Below are 16,403 nucleotides of genomic sequence, written 5' to 3' on the forward strand. Positions count from 1 at the left end.
AGTCCAACCAAATAAACAAGTATTCACTGGAATCCGAAAATACTGCATGTCTCAGTAAATTAAAGGCACCAAAAGACGTCGTAAAACAATTTACGAAAAGCGGCTCTTGATACTAAGAAATCAGCATATCAGGGTCTTGATACACGAGATACTTACAAAGTAGTGCGCGCGACTAAGTTACTCGTGGCCGCGACATAGAATCTCGTGCGCACTACTTAGTAATTATTTAGATTATTTAGTCGTGGCACGAGTTACTATGTGGTAAGAATAAGGTAATTAAGTCGTGCGCACAAGATAATCAGAGTAAAATTATCTCGTGTGCATGACTAAGTAACTCGTGGCCACGACATAATATCTCGTGCGCACCACTTAATTATCTCGTGTGCACGACACTTAGTACCTTGTGACCACGACATAGTATCTCGTTGCCACGACATAATATCTGGTACACACGAGATAAATAAAAACGCACAACTGTCACCTCTGTACCACCGTACTTTTTGCAGCTTGGAAATATTTGTTTAATTCTTCAAATGGTGGGAAAGTAAGAATTTTTGATTGGTTGATTACATCTTCGAACAATAGCAACACATCGGCTATTTCCGTCAGTTTTCGGATAAGCTTTGATTAGGAATAATCGGCGAGGTGCTTAGAAATTAAAGGAGCAGCAATATTTCGGTACACGGTTCACTCGGTCATATTATAGTGCTTGGTGATATTGTAGCTATAGTGTCGATGATGAATTGATGGTTTGGACAAAAAATACTTGATACTTAAAGAAATCTAAATCTTAAGATGACATGGCTTTGTTACTACTGGATCTATTCCATCTACGTATAATTTCAGTTTGAAGTCAGTCAATGATCAAAAAAGGATTTTTGAATAAAGTAAAGGAATATAATTACACAACTTGACTATGGATTTAACATATTTATTTAAGCTCGATTGCGAAACAAGATCTTACAACTTATATTAATCACTTTCGAGTCCGCTTCCTGGAACCAACCTGTACTGGTGTCATATGAAGAATCATGGTCATGACCCGATTAGGGCTTGAACCCATGATCACTGGGTTGAGAGGTAGACACCTTAACCACTAGGTCACCGTTCCCCATTAAACTTGACTATATAGAGTTGTAGTTTTTGGCAAGTGCCTTTCTCTTATCTGCCACCTATTCACATTTCAAGTCAATACCTTAGATAGGTTTCTATTGCTCTGGACAGAGACTGTGGGAAAGAAGGACGGACGTGCCATTATTTTGGATTAATGAGTTTTTTCTTTGATCTCTATGTGGCATTTTACCATTTAGACCGACGATTTATGTGATTTCCTCATTTTTATAAAATCTAAGATCACGGACGGAATGAAGCTTATAAACGAATTGGATATTGATCCGGACTACAGACGGACGGGCAAATACCCGAGCGTTCCATCCATATTTTTCATGAAACCCCCAAAAACACATTTTTTCCAAATATAAAACGGTTTGTCCATATATCTTTTTTTCTATTGTTATCAACATGTTTAATATATAATTGGCACGTTTTTGACGTCATTTTATTGCGTCAAAATTTAAAGAACATTTGTACGTGAGAAAATATGACGTCATAAGCTAAATGAAGGGCTTCTGTCTCGGGGTTAAGGCTAAAAAAATTTGGAATACCCAGCTAATTACAGTAAGACGTTACTTTTCAATTTTGGAAATTTCCGACCATTTTTTGTTTTGTTTTCTATCTTGCAAATGAAACATTTAATTAATTTTATTTAAAGTTTTTAATGTACTGCATATGATTATTTAAATGAACTTTGTTTAGGTGGGTAAAAATTTAAAATATAGATTCTACACAAGAATAAAAAAGATATTTAAAAAAAAAAAGTGATTCAGTGTGATTTAGTTATCTCACCAACCAGTACAAGCATAGTATGTAGACGAAATCACAAATTGTTTTAAACTAACCAACAAAGAAAATAAAAATGATATTCTGTATGAAAAAGCGATCATGTAAGATCCGATAATACCATGTCTTCTCGCTACAGAAACATATTGAGACAAGAGCCATATTGACATTACCCCAACCCCAAACCAAATGTATGTTAAATGTGTTTGCTTGTTGGAAAATATACACTATGTGTTAGCAAGCAGAAAGTTTCATTTAAAAGAAAAAATAGTATTGAAAACAATTAGAAATGCGCTTTTTTTTTTCAATTTCCAAGCCTATCTTTTGGATAGTTTCGACAAAAATAGATGATACTCAGATATAATCTTCATTTTTACTCCTGGATCTATGCCATCTACGTATAATTTAAGTATTAAGTCAGTCAATTATCAAGAGGATGTTTGAATAAAATATAGGTAAATAATTATGCAATTTGACTATGGTTTAAACATAGCCTATTTATTTAGGCCCAATTGCGAAACAAGTTCTTGCAACTTTAAGCTGCGGTCTCACTTACTCCCGGCAGAGCCAAGGACCATCCCGGTAAGTTACCGGGATGGTCCGGGACGATCCGGGGTGAAATTAATTTTTGCGGTCACACTTACCCCGGCAGCACTACGGTAATTCCCAACTAACCATCCAGGATGTGCTCCGGATCATCCAGGCAGAGCCCAGGTGAAGCTATGGTTTATGCAGGTGCTTCCCCGGTCGTTCCCGAAAGACGCCGGAAGAGCCCCGGTTGACTCAGGCAGAGCCCCGGTCGATCCTGTCTTGCATAAGGATTTTTCAGAAAATCATCATGAATTCTGGAACATTACATATTATATTTGATAAAAATTATGTATCAATGTAATCATTTTCACGCGTTTTTAATCCACCGGGGTTGTAATGCCATCATTTTGGATTTATGAGTTCTTTCTTTGATCTCTATATATCATTTTACCACTAAGACCGGCAATTTGTGTGATTACCTTATTTTTTAAAAAAAAAAAACCTAAGATTACTGACGGAATGAAGCTGATAGACGGACTTGAGACGTTCGTCCATTACTTAAAAACCACCAGCATAAACCGTCTGTTTAATGAGGCTTGTCAATTGTCACTTGTCTATATTGAAAATTGCCACAACAATACCAAAAGAAGCCTAAAATGTTGAAATGGACAGACTGTCGGACAGATAGTCAAAGACTATTACAATATTTCCACCGCGAAATCGATGTTTACTTGTATACTAGTAATAATATGAAGTAAAATGATACATAAAAATGGTAACCTAGCAATTATCGAGCAGTGAAATCGCATAGGTGACTGATTTTCATCATAGGATATTTTATTTTAGTCGAATACCTGTGTTTTCTCAAGTCACGATCGGTTGATGCGTATACATATTTGAGTTGGTTGCTATTCATCATGGACGGATTAAAAAAGATTTTTCTGGTTGTTTGTAGGTATTATTTTATATATTTTATCTTTTAACTGTTGTTATAATATACAAACTGTGTTATGGTGTGATATATATACAGTTATTCGAGTATATGTAGATATTTTTTTTAAAAACAGTCAATATTTCATTTTAAAGTTATTTTTCTTCTTCATGCCATAGAGGATATTGAATGAGTGTAAGTTCAATACTGAATTTATTGCACAAGTTGAATAAAATTATATTCGCATAATATTATTTTATTCAACGAGTTCAATAAATTCAGTAATGAACTTATACGAATTTAATATTCTATTTATCACATACCCAAAATAAAGACAGTTATAGACAAATGAGAGTCATTTTTCATTGACGCGCCTATAGTATAACGCTAACATTTAGCGCGGCTTTACACTATGTTTTGCATTACGATAATGACGTCACGTCAAAATATATGCACGGCCGTGCAATAACATATTTACAAGGTTGCAAAATCGGCACGGGTATGTGATAAACCGTTTTATTGTATACTTTGGCACTAACAGATTAAACTTGTATGCAAAAAAGCAACACTAAAATTGTCCCTTTAAATCGCATTTTATTTATAAAAACTTTTTTTATTTTACAATGCGTACATTCTTCCAATATTTGACGATTATTGTCTTTTTGGGTAAAGATAACCAAATCTTCATAAAAATACACATGTTACAAAATCGTACTATTAAAAATACTTTCAAAAGACTGACCTGGTAAACTAACAGACCGATGTAATTATAATGTATCATATACAATGTACTTCTATTCAATACAAAAAAAACATACAGATCCGACAAACATGACCAAGATTTTAAGTTAATCTACAAAAAAAATCTATCATCTCCGCTGAACTTTAAGACGATTTTGCGTTACCAAAAAAAAAATAAAATAAAATAAAGATAGATTTTGTACAACAGTATGAAAATGTAAAAAATATTATGTATAGTATAAAATCATATAGTACTTTACTACAACCCTTTACATACAAATATGAACGCTTTCTAATGGATAATTCTTCAGCTATACATGTATATAAATCACGAGTGTATGTCGCTCATATCATAAAACTTGTTTTCATCGATCTTGTATTTTACTACATCTTTTTTGTATTTAAACCGGCTTACCAGCTGTGGATCAATACATTTGATTTGTTATCACAATTCAGTGATTTGATCATTTAATGATAGTATATTTTATAACATCTGTCTCACATGATGGCTTTCATTTCCATATTATGATACGGTGGTAGAATACAATATGATTTTGTTAAGCCATAAATGACTTAAATATCGCTTGACTTCCCAAATCTACTAAGCTTACTACCAACTGCCCTAAGCATTTTTACTAACATACTGTAAACATATTAAACACTATTTAGGTATATATATTATTTGTATTTCAGGCATAGCACATGTATCTTTCGCCTACGTGAGTATGATTTTTGTTTTTAATTAGATTTCAAGCAATATTTTGACTTACATAATTATATATAAGCTATGTGGGGAAAAGCTAGCCTTATTCTAGCTGTTATGGCGTTTTTCTTACGAAACCCTCACATTTCTTACTATTTAGTAGAATTCAATTAATTAATATTTCTACATGTGTGTTTTCTATATTGTATTAATTAATTTGCATAATATTGATGTATGTACTATTCTTTGCACATGTTTAAGTATTGTTGGTTAAAACAATAAATAGAAACCTTATAGTATGGTATGGCCATTAAACACAATTTGATAATTTGTTATTCCTCGCGCGGCTGTTCATAAAAATAACTATAACTGTGAGCAACATATGCGAAACACAATTCAGTAAATTGATAAATGAGGTTTTGGAGTTCACCATTTTCGTGTTAAATGTTGAATTCTGCTTAAGCCGGTGCTAGGGGGCGTGGACGGTAACTGGCACTTTCCAGTACCGTCCATTAACAGGCTCAATCAAACCGAGCCTGCAACATTTTCAGTTTTGTTGTGTTGGACTTTCTTTAGGGATTCTGTTTTACTCTATTTTGGAAACTATAACAGGACACCAACTATAAAAAAAGCTTTTGAAAAAATGAAATGAAAGACTATCTTGGACATAATGGGCCTTTAATAAAGATAGCTGCATAGTCCTTACACTGTAGGTTTAATATTTTGAAACTTTTGTTAGCTCGACTACAGTAGAGGCGCGAAGTATGAACAAATATATGTAGACATTTCACATTGATGAATCATGAATAAACTTTTATGCAATAGGCCCTACGTTTGTTTATGGCCTACTAGCCTGGGTTCCAGTCTGTCGTTTTATTGTGTGCTTCTGTTTGGTAAATCGACATTTATCAAAAAACACGAACGAGTATGAAATAGCGCGTATGTTATGAATAAGCAAAAAAAATATCAACGCCTTAATCCCATGCTACGACACAACTCTCGTTGTTTGCCTCGATCCTGTCCGGTGCCCCCTCGGGTAACCGTGCCCGGTGCTGTTCATTTACATCTAAGATAGATCTAACTTTTAGTATTACCTGTTATATAAATATATGACGTATTGTTCAGCAGATACATAATTTTGTTGATCATTTCAGAATTGTATTCAAAAGTCTTGTGCTGTTGGATCATGCACGACAGCAAGTGAGTGTCCAGCTAATGGCACGAATGGATGTGAGGTATGTTATTTTTATACATGTACATCATAAATATACAATTAAGTGTTGTGGCTTGCTGAGGGAATATACGGGAAGATTTAGCCCCAAATGAGAATCATGACAAGAGGCGCTGGCCGAGGATTATATATATCTCAGATTCTTCTTTATGTATTTTCAGCAACCAATATAACGAATCTTTATAAAACTGCAAGTTTGTAACGTTGCTTTTCATTGGAAAATGAATGTAGGACAGAAGCCCCCCCCCGGAAAAAAAGCCCCCCCCCCATTAAAAAATGACAAGGTGGACTAAAGCCCCCCCCATTAAATTTACACTTAGGACAAAAGTTCCTCCCTTATCAAAAATGCAGGTAGGACAAAAGCCCCCCCCCCTCCGTCCATCAAACAAAAGACCTCCTAAGGTTTATAGACCTGACTGATTACTATCTTTTTTCACACGCCCTAGCTGTATTCGGGAAGTTGGGTTATACTGCAAATAAATCTAAACAAAGTATGCGCCTTTAACTTTTGTTTCCTTGATAAGTGTTGATAAGCAATTCTCTGAAAATGTTCATTCACATTTGTACTGTACAATATATAATAAACATAAAATCATTCATATATTCAATGAATTATATACAAATTACACAATAAATTAAATTAGAACATTTGTACCTTTAAATTTGAATCTTAATGTAAATTATCTTTTAAAACAATAATTATTTCTTTTATTTGTTAAACTAAACATACCGATTTTGACTTGTCTCAATATATCAAGTTCCGCATTTAAAAACAAAAAAACAATTGTTTGATTGACTTTCCTACCTGTATTTTTGATGGGGCCTTTTTGTCCAACGTGTAAATTTCATGGGGCGGGGGCTTTTGTCCACAATGTCATTTTTAGGTGGGTGGAGACTTTCGTCCAGGGGTGGGGGGGGGGGCTTTTTGTTCGTATCCCGTTCAAAATCTGTATAACTTAAAATAAAAATTATGCTTTTTTATTTACTTGATAAAACAGACTTTGAAGAAATAAACATTGAAAAAAGTCTTCCCTCCTATGCAATACAATTAGACGTTAGTTCAAATATTTTTTTTTGTAAAAGACAGTACATATACACCAAATGCATAAGTACATAAGAAAATAATGCAGATATTTAATCTCATTGAAATTACTGTAGTTCTTGGTCGGAAAATGGCTATGTTTTTTCTTATCAGACAGACATAACTATATTCTGTATAAACACTAAGTTTCATTTAAATAAAAATGCACAAAAGTCATATTTGATTCTTCTACTGACACCAATATACGGCTTCATTTTCATAGACGTGATTTTTAAAAAGTCGTGACCTATCAAGTATTTATGTTATCGCCTCTAATTTCAGGAAAAAAATGTTTAAAAAAATGGATTTAAATTATGGAATGGTTTTCTAGTATGTAAAAACGCACAAAAAATGCACCAAGCAAGAAACTTGGTGCATTTTCGTAAATATTACGGAAACATGCAAATAACAAGCATTAAGTCGTCCGTTGTAACACTTTTGAAATAAGCAATAAAAACAGCGTTTTATCGTCAGCTTATAATATACATATTGGTTTACAAAGTAAACCTACGCATGCAAATATGTTGTAATTAAACACGAATAACCACCGATTTAAAAGCAACAAAAATATACATTCATGTACTCTTTTTAAAATATGAACATCGACAGAATAATATAATGACACGATCTCGTTACATATATACCCTAAATGGCGTAAATTCCAGTTACGCACGAATTTAAGATTCTGCAAAAGTAACAGATTATTAAAAACTCGACAGTATAGACTTTCGAAGTATGGAAATAATACCGGTAAAAAAATGTTCATAATTGTTTTGGTATGTATTTGAGATGAGTTGTTTGTTATCTAGGTATCATCTGTTGCCGGTGTGGTGTCACAGTCCTGCTCTCAAACAAAATGCGTATCAAGCTGGTTGAATGTTTCCGGAAGTATAATCGCAAAAGATTGTTGTTTCACTGATAAATGTAACGTCGAATCGAGTAAGTTCAAAACCCCGTGTTATAGCTTTACTCTTCAATTTGCAAATAATTATTATAAAAGTATCTTGATCTGGTTATTGTATACTGCTTGAGTACATTTTGCTAGATCAGAATCGAGATTGCCAAGAATAATCCGGTGTTATAAAAACATAAGACACTATAAGATTCATAAGTTTCAGATGAAGACCCTCGTAAAATAATTGTTATACATGTATGTCGTACATTTGCTGCTAAGGACACGTTAAACTGTAAATTATCAACATAAAATAACAAGAATAAAGATCAACAAGGCAAAGGCAACGTTCACAGGACGCCGCCTCCGGACACACCCAAGCAGGACACACAGAAGGCACCAAACAAGCACCCGGAGCGGACACAAGGGCGAAAGGAGCGGGATAAGGTTCAGATCAAGACCCTCTTACAATCAGTATTACATCGTTAAGGACATGTTAAACATAAGTCCCACATCAAGACTGTTATTTCGTATATTTGCTGTTAAGGATATGTTCAACAGTAAATTATCAACATAAATCTCAGATCAAGATTATTAAATCGTATATTTAGTGTTAAGGATATGTTCAACAGTAAATTATCCGCAAAAGTTCCAGCAACTTTATATCTGCTAACACCATAATTCCAGTATATACATCATGTTGTTGATCATTTTAGAATTTAAATTTGTATACCATGGAGTTGTGCTTTTTATGTTTCAATCAATGGTTTCACATTATGACAAACTGATGCAGAAGAGTAATTTTACTTCTTGTACAACAATATAAGAGTATTTACGATATATGCAAATCAACAGGATAATAAACTGGTCGGTTTTCATCCACTTTAATGTGTAATCATTTATTGTAAAGAATCACCGTGAATAGACATTCCAATATGACATTGACTCTTATTTTGTTACATAATTGTTAGGTATAAAATTCAAGAAGCGTCATTTTATTTCGTTTAATTACAGTGACTTCAACAGTAGATGAACCCAATGTGGTAAGTTGTTTAACTAAAGTTGTCGGATTTTTTACCAAAAGAATGTCGGAATTACTTTCAATCTACTGCGTTTTAATGTTTCTTTTCATAAGAATACTAAGTCTTTTATTCCTTAAGTTTTTTTTATTGTTTTCACATATCCAATACTTTGCGAGATAAAAATCAGCGAATTTACAGATTTGAACAAAATATACCTTTGAAACGTGTTTATTATTACATGTTCCTATATATATGTTATATGGTCGAGTATAAAAGCTAGTAGACTTATATAACCGAGCTGCTTGGCGATGTTGATTAGTAAAGATCCACTTCAACAATGCCATATAATTTATAAAATTTCGTTGGCAATAATTACCAAGTTAAAATATTATTGTAAAAGAACATGGTATCATATATAACGATTATAATATCTGTACTCTGGTCCTGGCACCAGTTAAGAAATGATATCATAATGTATATATTGCTGAAATGGGCCGGTGACTAATATCATTGTCATTCTCAACTGATAAGTCTTTGGTGAACCTGGAACTTAGAAAAAATGCAGACGACATTAATATTCATTTCCTGTTCAGGACCAGTGTTACGGCATACAGTGTGATTCTGAAGGTTGTCTACAGAAAGCAATTAGAGAAAAGAAAGCCAGGTTGTGTCGTCGATCTCCAAATGGTTCTTGCATGGTATACTTTATTTTACAATAATTTTCTCTTTGCTTTTTTTACAATATTTTTTTCTTTTCAAATACACTGTAAGATAACTCTACTTTTTGCGAAATATATACAACCCATGCTTAGTTTTATGGCTATTTTTCAAAAAAAATTGTAAAATATATACATGTTCATGTATAATTTTTAAGTAAGAAACAATACAAAATATTTCTAAAAATTGTTATAATATTTCTAAATGTTTGTTTGATTGAGTTTTACGTCACACCGACACAGTATAGGTACGACTTAAGTAGAACCACCGACGTTCTGTAAGCTAGCTGGATAGCTTCTTCACAATAAAGAATCCAAAGTCCCTGTCGAGATTCGAACCCGCAGCGGTGAGGGGCAAGTCGTTTGAAGTCAATGACCCTTACCACTCAGCCACATAATATTTCATAATAATACAACATGATAAATATTGTAAAGCGGACTTTCTTCATTTCAACATGTGTTACTTTCCTCTATCTACCAAGTATAAAAGTTGTGAAATTTAATGTTCAGTATTAACTTATTCACCCTCAGTTTTCAAGAATTGATGGTGATCAGTTTTATGAGTCAGCTCTTTGTGTGGAAGACACCGGAGATGTCACCTGCGTTAACGGCGCCAATTATAACTTTCCAGAAGGCATGTCAATGACAGTCCATTGCTGTAAAGGGGAACTCTGTAATGACGGTAAATTTAAAGTTGTCATTAATTTTCTTTTTGTTTTTAATTGTATGTATAATTCAGCATAAAATTCATGCCTTTTCGACAAATCACAATGTGCTGCCTTTGAATACTTATAATTTTAACACAAACAGTCGGACATTAGTTGGGAAAGAGTGAGATATCAGTTTCAATGCATTGAATTTTTGAAATAAGTAACAATTTGACTAATTACAGGTGTTCAAGAAAAACAACCAGGCGTTGTGAGTATGATCTTTTTGTCATCTTATTATTCAGATAAATAATTCAGTTACAATGCAGGTGCTTTTTTCGGTTTTAAAAATGCGTCTTAATTTGCACTTTCCAGTACAGTCCATGAACAGACTCAATAAAACCGAGCCTGCACTATTTTCAATTATGCCGTGTTAGGCTTTCTTCAGGTGTTCTGTTTTTTCTCTATTATATTTTGGCACGATACAAGTCAGTATACTCGTATATTTCTATATTCGTGAAATAATCTGATCAAGTTCGATGACTGGTTATCTTTAATTTTTCATAATATTTTAGAAACCTACAAGACTTACTATAATTTTCACTGTATATTCTCATTGTCCATTAATAAAAATGTATAATTGTGTTTAGCAATGAAACGCTTGACAGAATTGATAAAAAATACTTTCCTCTAGATTTAGTATGATTATATAATTTACTGATGTTGCACGGATTATGTTCGTTCCTTATGCCAGAAAGGATATATATTTAAAATATAGCTAATTTTCTTAAAGCAGCACATTTTCAGATGTGTCTTAATTTTCAAGAACCCAAGACTTCTTCTAAAGAGTCTAAATATTGTAATGTGTTTATGAAATTAAACTTAGCCTTTTAAAAGGCACATTAAATAAAAACAAAATAGTGTACCTTGCAAAATACAACTATTTCTTTAACTCTTTAGTGATAAAAAGTAATTCTATGGGATTAAAAAATTCAGTCGAAATGCACATGTCATTATAATAAACTAATTATTTATTTACTTACACCCAGTTTCACCTGTGTTAATATGAATATTAAATTTTGTACATTTATTTATCTATAAATCACAGAAGAGTATACTGATCCCCTTATCTATTTTATATGCCTTAAAGAAAAAAGCCTTTGTATAAGACATATCTTTAAAAAAAATTGACAGGTTATATGATATATATATATAATGGATCTTAAAGAGTTACTTACTTTTAAACTACCTTGTAAAACACATAAAACATACAATACATCGACGCTAAATAATCAGGTGAAGAATAAATATACATATTATCTCTATATCTTTCGAACAAAGAAAATAAAACATACTTTTTAAAAATAAATAAAAGCGGTTTACCCGAATGAATCGCCGGCTTTCCAAAGCAGAATTTAAATGAAAAGAAAAAAACAACATATGTCTTATAAATAAAAGTAAGTTCTTAAGAAAGTCTTAAGTTTAAACAGTATAGACTAGTAGTCTAGATAAAGAGGAGAAAAGATCAATATGAAATATATTAATAACTTAAAAAAAAACAATACGAACTATGTTGTAATCATGTATTGTCTTAATTTAAACAGGCATATAAATTATATGAATAATGGGGGGTGGGGGGGGGGTCAATATACTCTTCCGAAATTAATGAATTTTGGTTGACTTAGGATTCATTTTATGTATAAGGAAATATGCCGCCACTCAAAGTGATGTATATAATTTCTGTGTATTTAAAGGAGTATTGTTACACTATCAACTGTAACGGTACAGACTGCATTGACGAGGCTGTGGCTAATAACGTATACACCATTTGTCCACAGACCGAATTCGGCTGTATGGTAATGTATATTTCTTATTATTTAAAATGATTGATATTTTAAAAATGTTTGGTTGGTGGCACATAGGCCAAAAAAAACCAAACAAAAAAAGTTTTCCTTAAACAGTTCTTTCTTTCTTTGTAGAATCTAACATTACTTGTGTATTTAAAAGATAATAATTTGGTTTAGTGATAATGTAATCTGAAGTCATCAATCTAAAATGATGTTAATTAGAAAAAAAGAGAAACACAATTGATATGATTTCGGAGTAGATAGGTTAAGATTAAGGCAAATGTTTCTATATAAATGTTTATATAATGTATATATAGAACGGTTTTTGTTTTAGGCAAGATTGCAAATACAAAAATATTTAATTATCAAGACTTCACTGCGTTTGAATCAACGAATCGGAACTGTAGTCTTAAGCAAAACGAACATGATGAAAACTTGGAAAGATAAGTTGTCGTGATGTTTGCCTTGCAGTAGCAGACAAAAATTAAAAACAAAAAGAAAACTGTTAAAATGACATTTTTCTGAATATAAGTTAACGGCATGAATCGGTATTGATCAGTCACGATTAATTGATTCGATGTAGGTGTTACATGTTATTTATATTGTATTATTATCACACATGTATATTGTATTATGTACATGTATATAAAATAACTATGCGATGACTTCTTAAAACACTTCCTGGAACTTAACAGTATGGAAAGGAACTAAAATAAGTGTTATGCTTGTTTTCCAATTCATATATATTGTAATGTAAAATGATACATGCCTGTAAATTTGCTAAATGTTTAAATATGTATCGTTTGAGGAAACATCAAGATAAATATTATGATCCGAGTAAGTCACGAAAATACGATCGCTGGGTAGACAGACAGACAGACAGACAGACAGACAGACACCTTGACCATTAGATACACCATGTATATAGTATGAAGAATCATGTGGGGAAAATGATTAAGGGTACATGATTTACTTTACAGACGTCCTATGTGGCGGGAATGACCTCCACTACGTGCTCCCCATTAGCATGCACGGCTATGAATTTAGACACGGTTAAAATTGAATGCTGTAAAGGAGACCTTTGCAATGGGCCACCAGGTATGACAACAAAAGATTAATTTATTAACGGAACTAAGATTTATATATACCAAAATTACGCTCATGATCTTGAATAATAATGACTCATGCATATTTAGGGAACATTTTTATTTCAATAATAGCATACATGTGCTTGTAAACAGCTGGAGAGGTCCATGTACAATACAATATCTTTATGAATTAATAGGCCACCAGCCCCAAAACGAAACAACATAGTATACAAATAATAAGTTAAAATATGTACAGAACAGTGTAAAAGTATTATATTTATGGTACAAAATTGTATTTATTAAGATTTAATGTGCTAGTAACATGCAAAATAAACCGTAATTTTAAAAAGAAAGAACATTCATACATTCATTTGGTAGTTTTTCACTGCGCATGAATACTTTGCATGCTCAATAATAAGAACAATATAGAGTTAATGATTGTAATATAGATGTATATCATCATATAAGGTGCATTTTGTACATGATGCATTTGACGTCAGGGATTGCAAGAGATTCTATAAAGTATACAATATATTTACATTTTACATATATCTTTGTGATTATATTACACAACATTAATTTTTGATATTGCTCGTTTGTTATGTCGCTTTTCATTGGATAATCGTGACGTTTATATACTGTATGTACATGACTGTGTTATTCACAGATAAGGGAGGTTCTCGTTAACCAGATTCTTGACAGGTTATATGGCCGTTGTTTGTTTATATAACCCTCGCTTATATTGTAACTGTAATTTTACAAAGAAAGAACTTTCATACATATGAGGTTTATAATGCACTAAGGAGCGGATATTTTATAAGTTAACGTTTCAAACTATAAATAACATTTCATTTTATAACAGTATAATGATCTCGCTTGTTAAAAAGTCCACGCTCCTCATCAGTGAGGCTTTAAAAAATAATTTCTGTAGCAATTCGGACTACTAATTCCATCCCAACATTTTGTATTCTCTAGGGACCAAGGTAAACAGTTTAAACTATGAATGTTATTTTTGCTAATGTATGTTAATCGAGATTTTGTTTGTTTCCATCAGGGTCAACTTCTGATCAGCCCAACTCTTCTGTAGCCTCTACAACTGACCCTACTTCTGGAGCTGACACGATCGGAAATGCGTCGTTTTTCATATGCTCGATTTTCTCATTTTTTTTTATCTTACCTTCTGTATTCTAAAGATACATAAGTACATTTTGTGAAATGTAAATAGAAACTGTAAATGTAAAACAATTTGGTATTTTTTTCACTGCGCAGGAATACTTTGCATGCTCAATGATAAAACTATATAGAGGTAATGATTGTATTGTTTGTTTGTTTCATTTTACGCCTTTTTCAACAGTATTTCAGTCATATAGGCGGGTAGTTTCCTAACCATCGTTCCTGGAGAGTTACACCAGTACTAGACTACCTTCCTCCACGCTAAACTACCAAAGCATCTCCCGGGGATCGAACCCACGCCAGAGAGGTAACTGCATTAGAAGTCATCGACTCTAACCCCTCGACCACGGAGGCGGTTTAATGATTGTAATATAGATGTATATCATCATATAAGGTACATTTTGTACATGATGCATTTGACGTCAGAGATTGCAGGAGATTCTATAAAGTATACTATACATTTACATTTTACATATATCTTTGTGATTATTTTACACTACAATAATTTTGAATGTTGCACGTTTGTTATGTCGCTTTTCATTGGATAACGGGTGACGTTTATATACTCTGTACATGACTGTGTTATAATTTCATTTTTCTAACAGATAAAGGCGGTTTACTGTATTAAAAAATTGTTATGGGAACATATAACATGTCAAAAATCTGAAACAAAATCATGTACTCTTGAAATCGTATGTATAAACTAATTCACAAGTACATGTATATTAAATAACATTTTGATATAATTATGTTTGTTTGTCTTTAAAACATTGATATCTTTCATGTTTCATGTCTTTGTTGATTGTTTACAAACATAATTCTGTTTACACCGGTTATTTCCATATGTAATAAAGATATATTTACCTTGAGTTTCTGTCATGATTTTTTGGTACTTACTTTGTTAACAGACTATTCAAGAACTGGGTTTCCTTTTTAATGAATAGTATCGATTGATTTTCGCACTTAACGATTATCCCTTATTAAGGTCAATAAATTTAACTATTAGCAAGTAATGTCAAGATAAGCCTTTTGATTAATGTTCTGTTCGCAATAATACCTCGTTTTCATAGTATAAATAACCATAAATAATTCTCCAAATACTAGTAAAAGTAAGTAAATACTAGTACAGTATGAATTTGTAAGTTACAACAACTATAAAAGGCACGGCTACATTCAAAGCTGCTGAAAAAAGACCATGCCTTGCAAATGATAACTTTGAAGTGATTCTGTGCAATTAATATAATGTCCCATTTGATGAAATCAAGATATTTAAAAGCTCCAATAAAATTCCCACAACTTCATTTACGAACACTAGTTATCAATCCTTCTTTACCTTATATACATGTAAATATGGTTTAACTATTTTCCGTAATGTCCCTACAAAAACTTCAGTCTGACATTTTACTAAACTGCGTACTAGTATTGTTTTGAACATCTATGATTGCCCCCCTCAACCACTCTTTTACAAAAGTATAAGCATTTTCAACGTCTCCCTCCATCTCCTTTCGTTTTTCAAATGCATACTTTTAAATAATAAATTCGGAGTATTGCTGCCTAAGCGAATACAAATACATGCATGTTAGACTGTATGTTTTCTCAACATTGCCTTTCCTGATGGATCATCATGATATATGCAATTTGTCAGATAATTTATCCGATACTTTCTTACATTGATCACTGCCTATAGCAACATGTACAAAGACTTAAAACTTGTTCCAAAGGGACAATACAGTGTGTAATTTTCAACACATTCCCTTCAGTACTTATTGAGATACCAGCTTACAGCGAAAACTTAACTGAAGTGTGTCCCTGGTGTCCAAGTGAGTACAAAATTTCTCCCTATTCTTTGAATAGTCAACTTTCAAAGAAAAGGCGTTCAAACTTTCAAGCATCAAGAAATA

The 16,403-nt window shown here is 32.4% G+C and overlaps 1 protein-coding gene across 1 annotated transcript; it reads left to right on the forward strand.

Annotated features, from left to right (window-relative positions):
• The first annotated feature begins 3,165 nt into the window (after nucleotides 1–3,165).
• On the forward strand, nucleotides 3,166–14,641 carry LOC132753957 (uncharacterized). Its single transcript, XM_060744530.1, has 11 exons — nucleotides 3,166–3,381; nucleotides 4,796–4,821; nucleotides 5,960–6,040; nucleotides 7,927–8,056; nucleotides 9,024–9,052; nucleotides 9,625–9,729; nucleotides 10,279–10,429; nucleotides 10,640–10,665; nucleotides 12,149–12,250; nucleotides 13,222–13,339; nucleotides 14,384–14,641. The coding sequence occupies exons 1-11, from the start codon at nucleotides 3,348–3,350 to the stop codon at nucleotides 14,518–14,520; spliced, it is 939 nt and encodes a 312-aa protein (XP_060600513.1). The 5' UTR covers nucleotides 3,166–3,347; the 3' UTR covers nucleotides 14,521–14,641.
• The last annotated feature ends 1,762 nt before the right edge of the window (nucleotides 14,642–16,403 follow it).

This window comes from Ruditapes philippinarum, unplaced genomic scaffold, assembly GCF_026571515.1.
Source record: "Ruditapes philippinarum isolate M1 unplaced genomic scaffold, ASM2657151v2 ctg1909_1_1_1_1, whole genome shotgun sequence".
Lineage (NCBI taxonomy): Eukaryota > Metazoa > Mollusca > Bivalvia > Venerida > Veneridae > Ruditapes > Ruditapes philippinarum.